The sequence below is a fragment of the Lemur catta genome, chromosome 11 (assembly GCF_020740605.2).
Source record: "Lemur catta isolate mLemCat1 chromosome 11, mLemCat1.pri, whole genome shotgun sequence".
NCBI classification, from domain to species: domain Eukaryota; kingdom Metazoa; phylum Chordata; class Mammalia; order Primates; family Lemuridae; genus Lemur; species Lemur catta.
The window spans coordinates 25,952,832-25,974,233 of record NC_059138.1 but is presented as its reverse complement, the minus strand read 5'-3'; the positions used below and the strand labels follow the sequence as shown (position 1 = coordinate 25,974,233).

General features: G+C 33.7%; 1 protein-coding gene across 5 annotated transcripts in view; it reads right to left on the bottom strand.

Moving 5' to 3' along the window:
- Positions 1 to 1,586: 1,586 nt before the first annotated feature.
- Positions 1,587 to 21,402, bottom strand: part of FAM3C (FAM3 metabolism regulating signaling molecule C) — a 45,915-nt gene continuing 26,099 nt past the window's right edge. For all 5 annotated transcript variants that reach the window (XM_045564243.1, XM_045564242.1, XM_045564241.1 and 2 more), the window contains 5 exons: positions 16,235 to 16,293; positions 15,021 to 15,071; positions 12,828 to 12,912; positions 3,838 to 3,964; positions 1,587 to 3,229 (listed from right to left, as the gene is read on the bottom strand). In XM_045564243.1, the coding sequence (XP_045420199.1) occupies positions 3,140 to 3,229; positions 3,838 to 3,964; positions 12,828 to 12,912; positions 15,021 to 15,071; positions 16,235 to 16,293 (412 nt within the window). In that variant the 3' untranslated portion in view covers positions 1,587 to 3,139. The remainder of the gene's footprint in view (positions 3,230 to 3,837; positions 3,965 to 12,827; positions 12,913 to 15,020; positions 15,072 to 16,234; positions 16,294 to 21,402) is intronic.

The window sequence follows — 21,402 nt, the reverse complement described above, 5'->3', positions numbered from 1 at the left end:
TCTGTCTTTAATCTAAGGGCTGGCCTGACCCTTTTCCTTTCTAACCACCCATAGAAGAGACATCTAAATGTTGAAAGTGTTTCCTCAATATAGCTGCCCTGAAGTTGTCTGCCCCCTCACTGGCCAGCAGGAAGATTCTGATGGCCAAAGAGCCCCTTAAGATTCCCTGGGTTCGGGGGTGGGGGTGAGGGTGCGTTCGCCATGCTGCTTGCATCACCCTTTGATGTTCTCTTCATGCTGCAAAGCAAATGACACGTTGGCCAGGTCTGCTTGCTTTTCACTCCAGCCTAGCCCTTGATTTGACTGAAACCTAAAAACGGGATCGCAGTAAGGAGCAAGCAATAATCAGAGAAACAAGGACTAGTTAAATGGAGGGAGCTTTGAGGGAAATCGAAATTAATTAGCTATTGGCATGTGACAATCAAAACCAATTGATTGGTAGAAAAATCTTCCCGAAGAGAGACAGGAAAAAAATCCTTCTGAAGCATGCTTTAGAAAAAGTGAAGTCTGTTACTTTAGTCTACAGATCTAAATTTACATGGATTTATTGCTGTCCAAAAAGGCTGAAATAATTGAAGAGGTTAGGTGGCAAATCTCTGTGATCAACGCAAGCAATTTTTCCCTTTTATATTCACTTGGAAAAGTATTCTAAATGAATTTTCACTTTTAACTGTTCTACTAACTGAACACAGCACATGTCTTATCTCCTTCTTTCATTTGAAAGGGAGGGGGGTTGTCAACCAAACTGAATGAAATTATATCTTTTATTTTGGTTAAATTATTTGTAATTTATGTAAACTTTTAAGGTATATAGTTCAATATAGGTTAAATGAATTGAGCTTTCATCTATCATAAAATATTAAATATTAGCTGATTCATTTAAAAACAAGTACAATATAGAAAGAACAACCATAAATGTCACTTTAATCAAATTAAAGTCATGAATATAAAGACTCTGGCTCAATATTTCTTTAATTTCCCAAACATCACTTATTTTCTTACTTTCTTGTGTTCCAATTTAACATTCATATTGTAATACACTTGTTCTGGGAAAGCAACTGTGATTACAAATAAAAAATATGCATCTATAAGCCCTTAAGCACCATTTAAAATACTAAAATGTCAATGTTAATCTCTGATTTAATAAAGAAAATTCTTAACATTAAATGAGCACTGTTTCACTTACAATGCAGATTTTCAAAAGACCTGAAAATGAAACATAAAATTATTGCTTCCAAAGTTAAACTGGCACAATCTATACAAGATAGAATTGAGACAAAAGCAAACTGCACCAAAGCAGTTACACAACCTTTACCCCTTCTTTTGAGATTTTAGACAACTACACAAGCCATCATTTTATAGTCTTTATAATAAAAGGGATATCCTGCCATCTAGACACTGAAATTACACGTTAAGATATATCCAGAGGATATTACTGTGTTTAACCACAGCAATGATTTAATTTTTTGCAAGTTAGGCAGTATAATAAATGCTTGAAAAACTTTAATGTGAAGGTCTGTAGATATATTATACTTTGCCGGACAATACAAAAAAATTCACAATGCAAAACCAAGAGTATTTTCATAATTAAAAAAAAAAGCAACATTTATTTCACAATCCCTGGAACTGTAAAATAGCTACTCTTTTAGTTTACAGAATCGAGGGAAGTATTTTAAATGTCAAAATACACATGCTGAATGTGATTTAGCATATAAGCACCAAAAATCCAAAAAGTTTACAAAAATTGTTTAAATGTATAAGGTGCATTTACTCATGAAGTACATTCAATTTGAGGGAAGAAATAGTACCCCAAAGTTCATTAATATTTAAGAAATATCTGAATAGCTACCAACTGGTTTATAGCAAAATAACAAATACTGCTTTTAGGTTTTTTTATACACCACTTCTAAAATTTAGGTGCTGCCTTATATTATGAATGGTAGCTTGATCATTAAATTTGCTTATGTTCCAGTTTAAGATACTTCATACACAAATAGGTATTTAATGCCCTAAAAAAATTAAAAGAAAAAAAGTTATTTGGTCAATATCTGAAGTTCACAAAAAAGTTAGAGCTCTTGTATTTTTATGCAGAATTGGGTATAAAGCCATCTTGGGTCAAATAAAATCATTTTTTGAATGTTATAAGTCTACCCAGTAATTATGGCTTTTTTCAATATGCCACTATAGCTTCAGGCAATAATTGCTATTATGAAGTTAAATGAAGTAAATACAGAATTAATTCCCTGGTTTACAAATCAAAATTATTGTGATATTAAAGCATACCTTTTTCCAAACCACTTGGTCAATGCCAATAACAAATAAGGAAAACATATTGCTCTAAACATACTGACTCAGCTGTCCTGAATGATCTAATTAGGCCAGGGAGGGCCTGCACCTGGTTCCCCAGTTCTGTGGCGTTACCACCTCCAGCCTCACTCTAAATAGCTTATTATATAAAATCAAGTTATTCGCATTGCTAACACAAAATCCAGCAAGCTATCTATGGTCCTAAATGTTATCTACATTTACACATTTACTCTGTACTGTGTACATTAAAAAAAGAATTTTGTTGTGCTTTTCACATCTGATATAAGTTTTCATATCAAACATTTTATTTCTTTGTTTCTTGGGAAGGGAAGAGAAAGACTAAGAGGTACATCAGGAGAGTCAGACTGTAAAGTAACATTACACACACAACTAGCCAAATCTCTTTTTAATTGAAAAGATATTGTCATCACAAGGCAACATATATATGTATAAAACAAAACAAAGTCGCCTCCCTAAAATCTGCATTATTCCATGATAGATTTTCATAGCAACCAGTATATATATCACAACCTGTTCAGTTATCCATTGGGTATGCTTTTAGAATTAAAATGTGTTATTACCATTGAAGTCTAAACACTTTACTTTTAGGAAAATGCGCTAAGAAATGGGTCAGTGATTTGCTCATTATGATGACTATTTACAATGCTATCTATTTACGTTAGCAATAAATAATCCTGATATCAAAAGAGACAATGCTCATGCACACACCAAGATGGCTGCATGCTCTTAAAATATTTACACGTAGTTTCTTCTTTCTAGCTCTCCCATTAACAGTGAAAGTGCGTTTTCTTCAATTTTCTCCATATTTCCATTAATCTTGCTTCTGGGGGATGCATCCTTCCATTTCCACAACTTCAGGCCATCCTTCATATTTGTTTGTATCCTTATTGTTCTTTATGTGCTATTGGAAACAATAGTCGTATACAGTTTAAAAAAAAACCTCTGTGAACAGCTGATTTGCAATAACTTACTTTACTCACTCTCACACTTCAGTAATACTGACGTCAATGAAGAGTTCATATAAATTATTGCTCAACATATTAAATGAGTGACCCTTGGGGCCTGTCACATATATGGCAGACCTTCAAATAGTATAATAGCTAAAAGAACAAAACATTGCAGATGTTTTTAAAGGATCATTATTAGTCAAAAAGTAAAGTTTACATTCTATTAAGTTCTAAAGTATTGCCAAACAACTGATTTCAATATCCAAAGCGCAATTAAAATCCTTAATAACTAATGCTTCCTGAAAGGTTTAAGACAAAGTAATCATATTCCAACGCATTGTCATAAAGGGGAAAAAAAAATTTCCACACAGAATTTTTAAGCTTTTGGAGTTTAAAAAGTTTGATGGCTATTTCAAATAATTGAATACCAAGAATTTATGACAAATATATGCACATAATTAATATCTGCATTATCCAATTTTCAAATAACTGGGATGGGAACATGTAACATAAGGTTTCACACAATTTGTTTTTGTTAATTGTGAGCATCTAAGACACTAACCTGTTCAAAAGGGCTTTTTGTCTTAATGCCCTTCCCACCACAGAAGACCCAGTTGTCTCTAAAACCGAGATTAGTGATGGATGTACTCCCCAATTCAGCAATGAGTCGCCGTGCCTCATCATTGAGTCTTTAAGAGGGAAAGAAATACAATAAACACAGGGTACTGTATGATACTTCACTAACACTGATTCACCCAGGATATTTAACATATAACATGAATAAAATGAGAACATGTCAGCTTAAGAGAACATTTTAGGGAAAAAAAGGAAAATTTTTCATAGATAAACATTCCTAGTATTTGAATTCTTTAGTGACAAAAGACATGAAATCCTAGGCCAGGCACTGTGGCTCATGCCTGTAATCCTAGCACTCTGGGAGGCCAAGGCGGGAGGATCGTTTGAGCTCAGGAGTTTGAGACCAGCCTGAGCAAAAGCAAGACCCCATCTCTACTGAAAATAGAAAAATCAGCCAGGCATGGTGGTGTGTGACTGTAGTCGCAGCTACTCAGGAGTCTGAGGCAAGAGGATCACTTAAGCCCAGAAGTTTGAAGTTGCAGTGAGCTGTGATGACGCCACTGCACTCTACCCAGGGCAACAGAGAGAGACTCTGTCTCAAAATAATAATAATAATAATAATACTAAAAAAAAGAGACATGAAATCCAGCAACTAATTTTAAGTTTATTCTGTTAGAAAGTGCCTTTTAGATGTCTTTATTTCATAGCAATAATTCACCTTCATTTAACTATTTAACTATATCCCATTAAATAATAAGGGATACCACAGTCAGCAGATGCCTACCCAGGCTAATCCAAGGTGTTAAGCAACAAATATCTTTAGAGAATTAATAATCCTTTTGAATCTCCACTAAACCCTTTGTAAATAAATGCTGACAGAAATCTGCATATTTCTAACACTACGTTTTATTTAAAAGAAAATGACTTTGAGAATATGGATATAAATTGCATTTCAGTGATAACTGCCAAGTGATTACTTTAAAAAATGAAAATATTAACCACATAGCAGCTAACTACCAGGAGGACAAGTAGTGACAAAATTTAATCACTAGACAAACTGTTAAACTAAAAAATTTTGTGTAAGTTATTATCCTAATGTTTAGTGATTCTTTCTCCTTTATCCCAAAGGGGAGAAGTAGTTCGGTAGATAAATGCTAGCTGTTGAGCTAAAAAAAAAAATAAAAAAGCACAAAAAGATAAGTAAGGGCTATGTGTGCCGGTATTTGGCATTAAGTCCTACAGGTCAATTACAGAGGTTTGTTCTGATAAAAATTTGAGTTAAGTTTTATATTTGCAAATAGCAGGAAGGTATTTACTATTCCACAGTTCTTTTAAACATCTCATGCTAATATAAGTTAGGTCCTTTAATATTTTCATGAAAGAAACACTAGGTAGAAAAGTTCTCATTTAACTAGTTTAAAGATAAATGGGATAATTTATTTTTTAAAAAGCTTCATAGAGCAGGAAGGAACTACATATGTTATTAAGTTGTCAAGATTTATGCAAACCACATCTATGGGGCAGTGGAGCTGTTTTGACCAGTCTGGGCACTTTCTGTTCACCTGGAGGAAATTCACCAGGATCAGTAAGAAAATAAGCTATAGTAGGTGGAATATTCATCCTTTCAGACTCACCTCCATATAAAATCATGTATTATAACCAGTGAACTAAAAAGAAGTGAGATTGTCTCCATGCAAAAGAACTAGTAAAGTCTCAGCCTGGGATCACATCCATATGCTTCTGGCTTGCTCTTCGAAGTTCCTCTGTAGCTTTGTTTCCTGTGCCCATCCATATATGAATTAGCCATCACTTTTCACTTGTTTGCTCACTTGATAAGCAAGTTTTATGCTAGAGGGAGACTCCCTAAAAATATCACCTCAACCCTGTTTTCTTGTTTCCAAAAGCTGTTAGGATGTCATGGATCAGGAAGACTATCATATTCCACTCACATAGTTTGTCCAATTGTTTTATTTCCTGCCTACTTTCTTAGAACTCTACACTTGCATCATCAGCACTGGTAGATGAGTTTTGCTGCTCTAACAAGAATAGCACTGAAATGCAGAGGGCAGGCAGTCAGCTGAGTGGACTGCCTCCTGCAGAGAGGCTTTGGGGCTCCATTCACATTTACACCTCAGAAAAATTACCACCTGGCACCTAACAGGCCTTTAGAGTTGCTCATAAATAGCTGAAACAACAGATGGTAAGCTCACAAATGACAAGATTGCTTTATATACAAAAATTGCCTGCAAGGTAGATGATTATCCAAATGCAGGTCTAGCCCTCTTGCTAAAGGCAAGTAAAATCGTTTTTATCTAAGAGTTTTGCAAAAACTCAGAAATATATTGAAGGGCAGTCAGTCATTCTTACTTCTATACTTTTGAATTTCGGAAGTGATCATTATGACCTGCATGAATAAACCAAGCTGATTTAGCCAGAGATCTAGTAGCAAATTAAAGATTTATGTTTTGACTCCATTAATCTCTTTCCTTACATTTACGTGAGAACATCGTGAGATCCTGTGCAGAAAAGCACTAACATAGCAGGCCTGAGTTTCCTATGCTAAGAAAGGCCTGCTAGCAAGATTGACCCTTGGCTGGCATTTGGACACTTAGATTTGGGGAGGGCTCCCACCATTTTCAGAACTGGTAAGAATGGTTCACTGGGCCTAAACTGTGTGCACAAACAATGCACTTTATGCTGAAGACTTGTTTTCTGTCTGGGAGTCAGGAATTTTGGGATGGGTTAGGCAGAGGGTACCTACGTGACCAGCCCCCAATAAAAACTCTGGCCACTGAGTCTCTAATAAGCTTCCTTATAGACAACACTTCCTGTGTGTTGTCATAATTTGTTGCAGGAAGAATTAAGGACGTCCTGTTTGCTTCCACTTTGGAGAGGGCTCTTAGAAACTTGAATCTGGTTCCCTCTAGACTTTGTGCCTTGAAATTTTTCACTTTGCTTATTTGGCTTTGTACCCTTATGCTGTAACAAATCATAGCCATGAGTCCTACCAGAGAATCATCAAAATTGGCACTGGTTTAGGGGACCCCCGACACATGTCCCTATGTATATCTATCTATAGTTTAACCTTTCTGATCTGCCTATAAAAAGTTTGATGGATTATTTTATTATTCCTTTTGGATATCTTCTATTTAACTAAGTAAAAAACAATTTCATTTTTCAAAAGAAGTTTAAAACCATGTACCATAGTTAATATATTGACAAATACATTAAATATACAGGAAGTATCAAAATGTCCCATTTCTTTAAAAGCCAGAGTAACTAATATATATAGCATAAAGTTTGGAGATATAAGCTTTTTATTCTATATAGGAGCAGCATGAGTTTGTTTGCACATATATTTTAATCCTTACTAATGGTCTTAACTAGCTGAGTTGTTAAAAATTTATGTCAAATTATTTCAGTGAAGAATTTTCTTTAAAATGAATAGAAAAGTATCCAGTGATAAAACCAGGAAACAAAGACAGGGATAGAGTTTTGCTACAGGACACTCTACTTTAACAGAGAGGCAATCTGGAGCAGAAAGGGGGAAAGTGGGGAGAGGAGACAGGGGTCTCTGGGTTCTACCTCAATCCTCACTGGGAAGGGAGGCAGTCCTACAGTCACACCATCAAACCAAGCCAAAGGCCCCTTTCTGGAAACACAGAAGGCAACAAGGAGAACTGATATTCTAGGCTCAATTGTGATTAATAGGGAAGAACCAGTTGGGAAGTAGAAGTGTCTGGAACTTTGGAAGAAAATCACCACATTACCTCAGGGCTTTGAAGAATAAGAAATGCTAACTATATGTGGCATAAATGGCCACCTAGCCTAGACTTTAAAGAGAGCATACTGTAAAAAGTTCAGATTAAAAATTCCTGTGAGGGAACATGACTCTTTAAAAACAAACAAAAATTCCCAATAAATTTTGCTATGTAAGTGCTAACAATCCCAGAAAAAAGGGAGGATAGTTTCTAAGTTAGTGCTACTAGAGTAGTGTTCTATAATGGGCTCAAACTTAAAAAAAAAGCATGCAAAAATACAAGGCAAACCATGAGAGTGCAAACATGGCTATATTCTAGGTCATTTCATAGCAATCCTGATAATTCTGTTGCTATAGCTTCCTTAAAATTTAATTTTTAAACCAATCACTATAGATCTTAGCACTTTTCTATGTCATTTCCTGAGAGAATGTTTCGAAGTTTGGGTTGGGATACTGTCCCTAGTGTTTCTTATGTTTTTAAAGAGTGTTCCTTTTCAAAAAAGTGGCCATGGTGCCCTTGCATATTTCTCTGATAAGAAGATGTCTGGGCATAATTTTTATGTGGAATTGATCTTACAAATAAAATGTACTGTGCCTTTAGCTACAAAAAACAAAGTCCATAAAGGTATTTTAAAGTAAAGCCTCCAGGCCCATACATACACACATACTCTTACATTGTAAAGGAATCTGTTAATATAATCTTCAAGGTAGTATCAGTTATTTTAGAAGCATAATGGAAAATGGAGATGCTAAAGCATTAACTGTAATATTCCAGTTTTCAAAAAAGGCAAAGGAAATTTTAGAAACCATGGTCCAGTAAAACTAATTCCAATTCCTAGCAAAATTCTAGAAGGAATGACAACAAGATGATTCTGTGAGCATTAAAAAGCAAGAAGGATGAAGCTTAGACTCGGGGGGATGGGGGACATGGGCAATATATATAACCTGAACTTCTGTAGCCCCATAATGAGCTGAAATAAAAATAAAGAAATAAATAAATAAAAAGGAAAAAAAAAGCAAGAAGGAAAGAAAGGGGGAGTAAGTGGGAAGGAGAGAGGAATAAGTAAAGCTAAGTTAATGTCATCTTGGCTATTTCAGCTTTTGAGGAGGTTTTCAGGCAGTAGATCTGGGTATTGTAATTAGTACAGCACAGTCCATGAATTTCAAGTGAGTATCTGATAGTCTCAGAAAATAACCTCTATGAATAAAATAATGAAACAGCAGCTGGATACTATGCCTATTGGGGTACATTGGCAGCTGTCTGAAAAGTAGTTTCTGCAGTTGATTAATAAATAAATCCCTCGGAGGAGGCCTCCAGCAGGGTGGCACACTACCCTTGGTAAACATTTTTATCAGTGACTTACATTTAGACATAAGAATGACTTTGGAGAGAGTACAAAGCCTGGATCGTGGAAACCTCATAGGACAAATGTCAGAATCAAGACCAAGTGGGCTCAAATCAGCAAAATTAAACTTAACAAGGATAAATGCATATAAATTCCCTCATTTAGATTAAACAAAATTAAGTTCTGAATGGAGAGAAAGACCTGACTTGGCAGTGGTTAAAAAAAAAAAAAAAAAGTCTGTGATCAAATAAAAAGATCTGAGAATTTAACTTGACCAAAAACTCATGAGCCAAAAATGTGATGTGACTGTTTAAAGAAAACTAATACAGTACTAGTCTGCATGAATATTCAAAGAAATGTAATCTCTAAAACATGGTAAGCTAGCATCTGCGTTGTACCCTGTACTGGCCAGACCACATCTGGAACACTGTGATTGACTTGGTGCATTCATTTTAAGAGAGACAATAATCAACTAGAGAATGTCCAAGAAATACAGCCAGGAGGATAAAATAAACTAGAAACTTAACATGATAAAAGTTAAAAGAGCCATGTGTATTGAGCCCAGAGAAGAGAAAACTAAAGGAGAAATATCAATTAGCTTTAAATACTTGAAGTAGCACATGCTTTGAGGAATGTATTTATTGTTTTGTTGTTTCATCTTGTTTTTTAAATGGGCTTCATAGTTAAAATCAAGAAACATTGTGATAAACAGATGTAAAGAGGTTTCTTTATGGCAGAACTTCAGAGCCCTTCATTGTAAATCCTAAAAAGGACCAAAATACAAGGCACCAACCTCAAACTTATTTGACCATTGTATGTACTTGTAAAGGACTGGGGTTCTACTGAACACTCTTTGGGAAATGATGTGATGGACATCAGGCCTAATCACTCTGCTGAAGCTCACAGTATTGCCGAGGGGGTCATCATGTTTGTAGTATAGCAACTAGGATTAGAAAGGAATAATAGAGAACTATATACTGCTTTCCCTAGTCAGCATGCAGCCCAACTCCCTCTTCTGGAAAGAGTGGGGACATCCATTTTACACTCGAAATACTCTTGGGTATAAGTGGAGGAAAAAGAATTCATGTGGTAAAATCCAGCGGCCTTATGTAAGGAAAAGCCATGATACTTCAGTAGCAGTAAGCAGAGCTTCTATTCATGTATAAGAGTGGGTATACCACAACTGATAAATCATGTCAAACATTCTACATTCAGACACCTGCCATTCCATAAATTGAAGGATAACATAAAATTGAGGTTATATAACATGTTTAGATTTTGTTATATTTAACAGATGCAGATTGTCTTTCATAAGGACTGTTTGACCATTTCAGTAAGAACGACATGATGCTTATAATTTATTTTACTAGTGTTTGGAAGAGGGAAATATTAGAAATATAAGTTCATATGCCCCAAAGTGAAAATGCATGCAATATAACTCATTTAAATGCACAGAAGTTGAATCGCACATTTACTAAGTGTAAAGATATCAAAGTTTAAATTTCTACTTTCACCTTATAGGTTGAACCGCCTTCTGAAGCTGCTTTTGATGCATTTAATGGGCACCAAAAAATAGCAGCTAAAGAGTAAACATCATTCCTGCCTTAGTTCTTAAATGTGGCTACAATTTGTTAGTACTACATTAGCAGATTAAGGGGAACAGTTCTGATTCCCATCAGGTATAATAATGGAATAATCTGGCAAAGAAGAGAGGTCATATTTGTCTATTCAGAAAAGTGTGACTTTTTGTTTTTTAATGTTAAAAATCTCAAATTATACATGTAATATCCTATTCTCTCAGCAAACGTAAATTGTAAATTACTTGGTTTTTGATAAGGAAAGCCTAATTACATTGTGCTTCATTCTATTTAGTTACATGGAAATGGTTGACCATGAGAGTTTTATGTTAATCTTCAATTTATGAAATTAGTATAGCCTTAGTTGAAGCAGATAAAATGCTCAATGTCAAAGCAACTACTTCAGCTTAAAACCATTCACAAAGCAGCACTGTTTTCTTAGTGTAAATCTGAAATAATATAGCTAACACTACATACATTTATAAAAATCAATAAATAGAAAGACAAAGACATGCCATGTTCCTTTGTGGCTCTTGTAATTTTAAGGATTTTTCAATTAAAATCTATAGGAAATGTTTTTTATTCTTGATAAGCCATTCAGAAAAAATATCATAGAAAAGATTTTTAGAAAGAAGAGTATTAAAGGAGGTTTAGCTTCACCAGAAAGGTATAAAGTACACTTAATTTTTAAAAATAGTTATAAAATAATTGAAATAGTATCTTTTGGAACAGAAATAAATAGGTCAACAGAATAGAACAGAAATTCCAGAAACAAGCCAAATCTACGTAAGAACCTAGTGTTACATAGGCATTATAGGTCAACATTACAAATGGATATTTTAAAATACATGAAAATAGTGAAATCACTGGAAGAGAAGATCTAATATCTAAATTGAAGATGGAAAAATAATTCAAGTATAAAAGTACAAGAAACTAAAAGGAAAATCCAGAGACTTGACTACATAAGAATTAGTCTGAACATATAGAAATCAAAAACCATCATAAATTAACAAAATTAAAAGCAAAAGATAGACAAAAAATACATTTTTAACATGAGTAACAGTTAATATCCTTAATATATAAAGGGTTCTTACAAATCAGTATCAGACAATTTGAATGGGCAAAAGACAATTATAAAAAAGGGCAAAAAACCCCAAAAAACCTATAAGAAAAATATCCAGTTTCACCAATAGTCAAAAAAAGGCATGTTAAAGCAAGATACGTTTTCAAAACTCTTAGAAGTGGAACTTTTAAAAAATTAATCAGTGCCACAGAACTTTTGAGAAAAATACAATAGGTATAAAAATTCTTTTTAAAAAAATGTGCATATCTTTTAATTCTATAATGCCACTTAAAAATCTACCTCAAAGAAATAGACATAGATTGTTCAAAACTTTAAGATAGTCCATTTTGTTAAGTAAGAAAATGGTAATAGCCTAAGAATCCAGCAATAGGCATCCTATTAAACAGATTATAAGTCATAACATATGTTTAAAAACTAGATAAGGTAGATATGAACAATTTTGTTATAAAGAATATTTAATGATATGGAAAAATATTTACCACATAGGTGAAAAGGTATGCTATAAATACTATTATTTCAAATATTTGAAATGAAGAAAATATGTGCATCTGGAATGGAAACTAAAATATCATCAATGGTTATCAATTGCTATCAATGGTAGTGACTTGAACTGTAACTTGTTTTCTTCTTTCTGCTTTTCTGTATTTTCCAAATTTTTACAACATACATAATTTTAAGAAAAAAAGTTACAAAATTATCTACTAAACTTTATGAAAAATATGTCACACCTATGTCTTTGACAATTTATTCTACTTCTAGAAATTTACCCTGAGATAATCAAATGAGCAAAAAAAAAAAAAATCATGTAAAAGGGTGTTTACCACAATATTATTTATAAGATGAGAAATTTGGCAACAATACGGGCACTTTTAAAAAGAAAGGTGGGCCCATAAGATAAACTGTTGATGAGCCATAAAAAATGCTACTATATATTTATGCCAGGAAAAACAATTTAACCTTGCTAAAAAAGAGAATATGAAACTATAAAAAATTTTATGTACAATGATTATAATTTTACAATAATATATACATAGTAAATATTTGCATAGAAATATAGGAAGGAAGCACACTAAAAAAAACACGAATAGTGCTCATTTGGTAGGTGAATTACTTTGTTGTATTTTACAAATTTTTCCAATGAAAATGTATTGCTTTTTTAATTACCAATTACAGCTCTAAAAAGTTGTATAAAGTTTTTAGTTTACATACTTGGTTGCTCCATCATCGTATGTTCCCATTAAGACTATTGTTCCATCTTGTATGGCCTTCAGAAACTCAATAAATGGTGCCACATCTGAAGAAAAAGAAAGGGTTGAGGTTTTTTTTTTTTTTAAATGACTGAGTAACCATAATGACAATCTCTAAAATTATATTATAAAATATGAAGTACCTGTCAGTAATTTCTAATGTAAAGTAATCCAAAAGGAAGACAAATCTTATAAAGTGCTTAAAAATTATCAAATTTGTTCCTAAATATGATCCCACCATCAATTTATAATTTCTCAATTTTGATTATCCTGCATCTTTTGTACTGATGTAAGCTAAGTGAAAAAAACTATAGCAAAGTCATGTTAAATCATTATTTATGAGATCTTAAGAGATCTCTCAGACATGAATAACTGAGACCATAAAAAATGTGATTCTGGGGTCCACGGGGAAGCTTCAGGGGGCAGGAGAGAGGATCTTAGTCTCCTTGAGTGTTATGTAAAATTGTCTGTATGGGTACTTTTCTACAATGAGAATAAACAGCCATTATTCAGTTGTCAAAAGGTTTATAAATTTTTTAGAAATCTATAAATATATATGTACACATACACAGATTTAAAGGATCTTCTAGGTCTATCTACTTGCTATAAACTGGGGGAAGCAATGTGAAGTTATCATTAAAAGCCAAATAAATTGTGGCAAATATTACAGTCACTACTCACTTCATCTAGTCAATCAAAAATCAACATGGACTTCAAAATAAACCACATCAGTAGTTTCAAACTGGTGATTCCAGATAGGTCAGGTATTACAAACCACTCTACATCTTGAACTCTTTACAATGTCACGTTTCCTTACAGCCCCCCACGTCTAACACAATTTCAAAACTGAGTTACTTCAGATTGACTCAGTTTCTTTCCACAGGAGAGATTCCAAAGATTTTTCTATAATTGACTATATTTTATAATAACATTTTCAATTCAGAAAAAATGTAACAAAACAATTAACAAACTGTTTCCATTTCAATGCAAAGATGGCTGTAAACTGCAACTATTTCTTAACTAGAAGAGTATGCTCAGCAGTAATTAATCTACCTGTGATGAGGGGAATGGGGAATACCAGAGTTTCTGGTCCCATGACTGCTTTCAACAACAGCTTTGTAACAGTGTTTCTGTTAATAAATTTTAGTAGGACAAATTATGCCTTTAGAATCTAAAATTGATGGTAACATTTTAAGTTTATATAGCTTTGACAGCCATGAAATGTTCACCTGATCTCACTTAAGAAATAAACAATACATGGCATCTTATTATAACTGAAGAAATGTTAGAAAAGTTACATTGCCTAAAAACTCTTAAGCTACAGGAAGTCTAATAGCTGTTGGCATCTAGGGAATATATAAATGGGATGGGGAGGTGTAGGGGAAATCCTCATGCTGATAAATTTCCCAAATTAACTTAAAGAAGAATGAAAAAATACACCAATATTGGCCTTCCTTCAAACTTGAGGAAGAAGGCCCTTTCTTTTCAGCAGCATTCCTCTTTGGGGCGCCAGCTCCTTGCCTTGGCACACTGGTGATTTCCTCCCATTCCTTGAAAGATTTCCAAATACGGAGGGGGAAAATATCTGTGGATTGCTTTAAGTCCAGTGGAAGAGAAAGAAAATTCCATTCCTTCTCTAAAATATTCATCTACTTTAAAAATTAGTCGTTAAGTCATAAGGTAGAATTGGGATGAATGACAAGACTGATTTTCTAAAACCTGATAGTTTATCTTGGGTGTCTAATGCTCCTAGCTATGATTTATTTCTGAGACTGAAAAATCACATGTAAAGAAATCAATTGTCATTGCTTACACATTGGTTATGCTGGACTTCAAACTACTAATTCTTTTTTTTATATTTCAGACAGAAACCTAAAGGAGCCCAAAGCTTTGGAATTAGTTGTCATGCAGAAAATCAGAGTTAGATATTTTCAAAATCTCGATTTTGGCATTATTGTATTCAATTACACACCACAATTTTTCTAACAAAAACGAAGTATATATGACAAATGTAACTGGACATTTAGTGAAAAGACAGAGAAGCAAAATGAACTAACACATATAGTATCATTATTCTCTCATTAAGGGGCTACATCATATTGAGGTTATTAAGTCAGTGCCAGCAACAGAACAGAGTTATGTTATTTATTCTTACCTCCTCCCCACATGTCAAAATATTTAGTGTCTAATACTTCCCCTGTTTTTCCTGAAAGAGATTGAATTCATATAAAATTATGCAACTGAAATATACCATACATTGTGTAAAATAAATGATCTTACTCAATGATTGATGTGAATTCATTAGCAGAGAAGGAATTATTTTGAGAACAACTTAAAATCTGAATCATATGCACACGAAATATATTTTACAGGGTGCTTTTTAACAGGACATTCTCATTAATCTTTTAAATGAAAGAATAGCAAACAGAAGTTCATTACTGACTGCAGACCACTCCAATTCAGAATTGGATATATTTCATCCATATGTTACCATCTTCTCTTATTTAAGAATTACCCAAAAATAAACCTTTTACAAAAAAGAAATATCTCCTTGAATCAGATGCCACTTTCTATATTAAAATCATTTTAAAATAAAATTTACATTTATTTTCCTTTTAAAATGTATTTTTTTCCTATTAAATAAACAAACAAACAGATAATGAACCTTTTACCTAAGAAAATGAAGAAAGTGAAGAAAGAAACACAAAAATTTACCTCTCATGAAAACAGTAAAGTATATTTTCCTACACTGTGAACTGGGTAAGGTGGCTGACAGTTTCTGGCCACCCTATATAGCTTTAAGGGATACTTAATGCACCAGAACAGAGAGGATCAGTGTGCAGTTAGGCCTCACTTAATGGTTTCAAATTTTCAGTTTCGATTTTGCAAGAACACTGGAGACATTCGGGATTCAATGAATTTATTTATACTAATGAACTCACCAGAAGAATGTGGCCGATATTGAAAGTTTACAATGAATTCTCACTCTGTTCCTTCCCTTTCCCCATTCAATTGCCCACCATCCTTTGTCATTTTACACACTTTCATTCCTGTCAACCTACTTCATATTGTGTTAGGATCCCAATATTTGCAGCAAGACTTCATCAATTTAACATTAGATTGTTTTCTGACAATCTCACGGGAAGCTCTCTACAGAGTACACAGCAAGCTAGGATAACTTCAAGAAAGCATGCTATAAATACTTAGACACTGAGCCTCCATCTGTAGATGATTTTGGGTGGGGAGGGAAGGAAGACTTTAGTGTCAACAGTGGCACTTTCTAACCTGATCCCTTGCTAGTGGAGTACGTTTTACTTTTGGGCACAAGAATACCCACTGACTACATCTATAAGCTAAAATTTTTCTTACCATTTGCCAAGGCAACATTGATCCCTCTTCCAACATTATTCTTAACACCACTCATTAAACTGAAGGGGGAAAAGTCAAAATAAATTTAGAATTAGACATAAACATATATTAATTAGAGAAATAAAGTTACACCAAAACAGGGATATTACATAAATGTTGAATTATTCAGCAATGCCAAGGGAATTAAAATGTCTCTACAAAGTCAGAGAAAACAGTCTAATATTAATTTTAAAGTAATGTCCTTAAACAATATTTCACAAATAGAAATATACATTAAGAAGTATTAGGGCTGAGATACTAGACTATTTCTTCCTGCTCTGTATCAGATTACAAAATACCATTTTAGAAAATCCTTAAAACATGTGGACATTAAGCACACATTCTGCACCATTCTCAAAGGATTGAACATCAGATAATCTCTTTTGTACTTTCTGCAATATCAGTATGACATGAAAAAGAAGTGAGATGCTACCCAAAGCTTTTATAATCTGAAGCAAGAAGAATAGGGGAGTACTCTTTGGTGAATGTTTCACCCAACATTCTCTTAGTGATTATCAATGTAAAGTTCCTCTATACTCAGAAGAAGGAATATTGTACTCATGTAATTACTTATCTAACAACAGTCACTTATATGGTCTACCTGAGACATTCGACATCCACTGGCAACTCCCCCACTCTTACATAAAGACAATGACACCATGAAACAGAAAGCATCAGTGACGTATTTGCTTAACAGTTTGGTTTGTTCAATTAGAATTATTATTAAACTAAAATTGTGGGTACTTTTAATTTTAAAATGTCAAAGTAATAGTAATATTCCCAGTAGTGTACTGTTAAATGGTTAACAACTGGTATGAGGTAGGGGGAGAGGAGAGGGAGCATGCATACATGTGACTACACATACATACATATATCCATATACTGATACATCTATATATACACATAGGTACATAATTTATTATGAATTTTACTGATGTAAAGGATGCATAGCACAATTTCAGAAATAATAAAATCTATAATACTTTATTGTAAATTCCACATAACAAATTGATTCTCACAGAATGTGTTAGTTGATTATCACAGAACTCATATCTGTAGCTAAACTGTGGTTACAACTGATGAACGAGTACAGTCATAGCATGATTGTCAGATGATTCATTTATGTTAAAGAGATACTAAAACAGCAAAGATTTATGTTGAACTTCACTCCTTGGTCAATAATGTGAGCAAAATATTTACTGAATTAGATAAGTTTTCAAATACTAGAAGGCTACTTCCTTGTTTTGTTATTCACAATATAAACAGCTATGACATGATATACTCTTAAGTTTAATCTGCATAATTAACATTTTCTCCATCATTTTCTTAAGTCTAGGCCTTGAGTCTGCAAACTTTTTCTGTAAGGAGTCAGAGCAATCACTAAAAAAACTATACGATGAGATACACTCAAAAACACTATAAAATCAAAAGGAAATTCTAAAAATTGTTCATGTAACTCATAGAAAGGCAGCAAAAAAAAAAACCCAAACAGAATAAAATAAAGTAGCAGACTTAAGCCCTCACATATCAATAATCATAATAAATGTAAACAGTTCAAACATACCAAATAAAGACAGAAATTGTCATAGTAGATTAAAACAGAGCCCAACTCCACGCTGACTTCAAAAACACCTCACTTTAAATGTAATAATATAGGTAGTGGAATGTAAAAGGATAGAAAAAGATCTATAGTGCAAACATTAATCAAAAGAAAGATTACAACTCAATAATAAAGAAACAACCCAATTTAAAAATGGGCATAGTGTTGGAATAGACTTCTCTCTCCAGAAGATATACAAATAGCCAATAAGTACATAAAAAGATGCTAGACATCATTAATGACTAGAGAAATGAAAATCAAAACCACAATGAGATGTCACTTCATAATTACTAAAATAGCTACAATCAGTAAGTCAGATGATAACAAGTGCTGGCTAGGATGTGCAGAAATTGGAACCTTCATACACTGCTGGTGGAAAGGTAAATTGGTGCAGGCAGTTTGAAAAACAATCCGGCAATTCCTCAAAATAGTTAAACAGAGTTACCATCTGAACCAAAACCCATTCCCGAGTATACAGAAAAATGAAAACATGTCCAAACAAAAGCATTTGCAAAAATGTTTATAGAAACATTACTCATTATAGCCAAAAAGTGGAAACAACTCAAATATCTACAACTGATAAAGGGAAAAACAAAACGTAGTCTAACCATACAATGGCATATTATTCTAACATAACAAGAGCATGAAGTACTGACACATGTTACAACAGGGATGAACCTTGAAAACATTACGCTAAATGAAAACCCAATCACAAAAGACCACATATCATATGCTATTTATATAAAATGTCCAAAGTAGGCAAATCTATAGGGACAGAAAGTAAACTAGTAACTAATACTTAAGGTTTGAAGGTGGGGGAGCAGGGCAGAACAAAAAGAGGGTAAGAAGATGAGAGCAAAAGGACACAGTTTCTTTTTTGAGATTCAAAAAGTTCTAAAACTGACTCTGGCAGAGGTTGAACACATCTGTGAATACATTAAAAACCACTGCCTGTGTATTTTAAATGAGTGAAGTATATGGTATGTGGATTATATCTCAAAGCTGTTTTAACAAAAAATTAGTCTTAAACATATACATTAAAAAGGTCTACGCTTTATTATGTGACTGCACCAAAAAAGAGGGAAGTTTCAAAATGTTCTTTCAGAAATATATTATGATAAGCAAACTCTATCATTAATATTAAGAAGCAATAGCTATGATTAACTTGCTAGATTAACAATTTTTTATTTTTTATTTCAAAATATTAAGGGTACTAGATTAATAATTAAATGCCACAGTGACTTTTCCAAGAAGAGATCATTTTGGAGTGTGCTGTTGTGTTTAATAAACTGAAATATATCAGAAAGCAAAGAAATAATAAAGGTAACAAGGAAGCACAATGACATACGCTTCCCACAAGAGGGCAGCAGCTTATCAATTTTTAAAAACGAATTCAAACAGAAATCTCTAACAAATGGAAAAACACTTAAGATTTAAAATGTATAAAAGTTAGTAACCACCTTTACTAACACAAGTTGAAATATTGCTTTTATCCTTCGTGAATATGGAGGCCCCCTTCCCCATCCTCCATCTTTGGGCAAAAATCTAAAAGGAATGATTATATAATCTATAGATACAATCCACATCTTCAAATATAGTTTTGTTTCAAATTGCTACTACGTGTTCTAGCTACTACTTCTTAAATGATTAGTTTAAAGCAGAGTTTGGCAAACTATAGCTCATGGGCCAAATTCAGCCAACTGTTTTTTTGTTTTGTTTTGATTTTAATACTCATGAGCTTAAAATGGGTTTACATTTTTAAATGGTTACATTTTAAACGGTTATAGAAGTACCTACATAATATCCTTGATTTTAGCTCTTGGCCCTCACAGCTGAAAATACTGTATGGTCACTTGTTTAAAAAAAAAAAAAAAAGCCCTCAAAATAGTCTCCTATATATTCTTGCACCAAACATTAAGACAATAATAAAAGCTGAAGAATTATTCCTAATATCAACTTCATACAAACTGAAATCAAATGAGTATATGCTTGAAAAAGCTACTCATCTGACCTTAAGTTCTATGGGTTCTCCAAAGCAAAAGCAAAAAAAAAAAAACTGCAATTCTTGTGTTATACACCGCCTCACGTTTATACCCAGGATCTCCTATTGCTAATTAATGAGACATTAAAAACACATCTTAATCTCCATAATACATTTTGACTTCATCTACTAGTCCTTAAAACCATGACCATAATCCTAATCTTAATTACAATCTGTCTGTATCAGAGTCTCTCAAACTTGGCCTATGATAATATTAAGGTCCTAATCATTCTCGTGGAGGGGCTGACCTGTGCAATGACAGATGTTAACAGCATCTCTGGCCTCTACCAGTAGCACTGCCACAGCTATGACAACCCAAAATGACAAATGTCCCCTGAGGAGCAAAACTGCCCCCACTGAGATGCACTGATCTAGAATAGTAGTCTCCAGCATGAGTTGTACATACTCAGAGCAAGTGCAAGAAAATATTAAATTTTCTACATATGTATTTTTATTATCTACATATATATTTTAGTGAGTATGCAAGCAATAAAGTCTGTTACCAATAGGGAGGCAGTATCCAAGAGCTGTGGCAGCAACTGGCAATGGCCTTCCAATTGTTCTCTCTATTCCACTACCCTAATCAATTTACTCAGCAGCCAGACAATTTTTTTTCCCCAATGAAAATGGAATGACATGACAGAGTTTGAAAATCTTGAAAAACTTCTCAACACACTCAAGAAAAAAATCTCAACCCTTTACCTGCACAGCCTACAGGCTGCTACATGGCCTGGCCCTTCTTCATTTCTCTCTAGATCTTACCATTTAGGGTCTTCGAGCACACTGTTCCTTCTGTCTAGGATGGTCTTCCCTCTTACCCTTTGGTTCTCAGAATACACATCACTGTCTTAGAAACTACGCCCTAACCCTAGATGAGGTTGGGCACCTCTTCTCATGCACTCCCACCAACATTCACCACACCCTGCTGCCCTGCACAGCTGGTGTCAGAATTTAAGACTTATTTGCATTTACTTAAGTATCTGTTTCCCCTTTTGGACTGTAAGTTCCATGACAGGAGGGACAATGCTCAATAAATACTTGTTGGATGCTTAGAAAATTCAGACCCTTTCTTTATAAATTTTTTTAAAAAAACTTTTTTTAAGCTTTCAATATAGAAAACAGAATATACTGGAAAATGCCCTAGACCTCAGGCTGGTCCCTACAGTGTCTCCACTGGGGATCCCTGGCCAATTATGGAGACCTTTTGTGGCAACTAGTTTCATGACCTGAGGCCTGGCTATAAAAACCCATCATTATTTAATCTCTCATGGGAATGGCAGAATGATTTCTGAAATAAGGATAGATGGATAGCCTACCTCTTTCTATGGTTAAAGAAACTGAAATACAAATTTTACATGCTCACCATGCTAGAACCAAATTCTCTGGCTCCAAGCCCAGTACTTATTTTACCAGGCTCCACTGTCTACATATTCTTTGCTTTTCTTTTTGACCTATGGAATCTGTGAATAAAAAAACCTACTAGTAAAA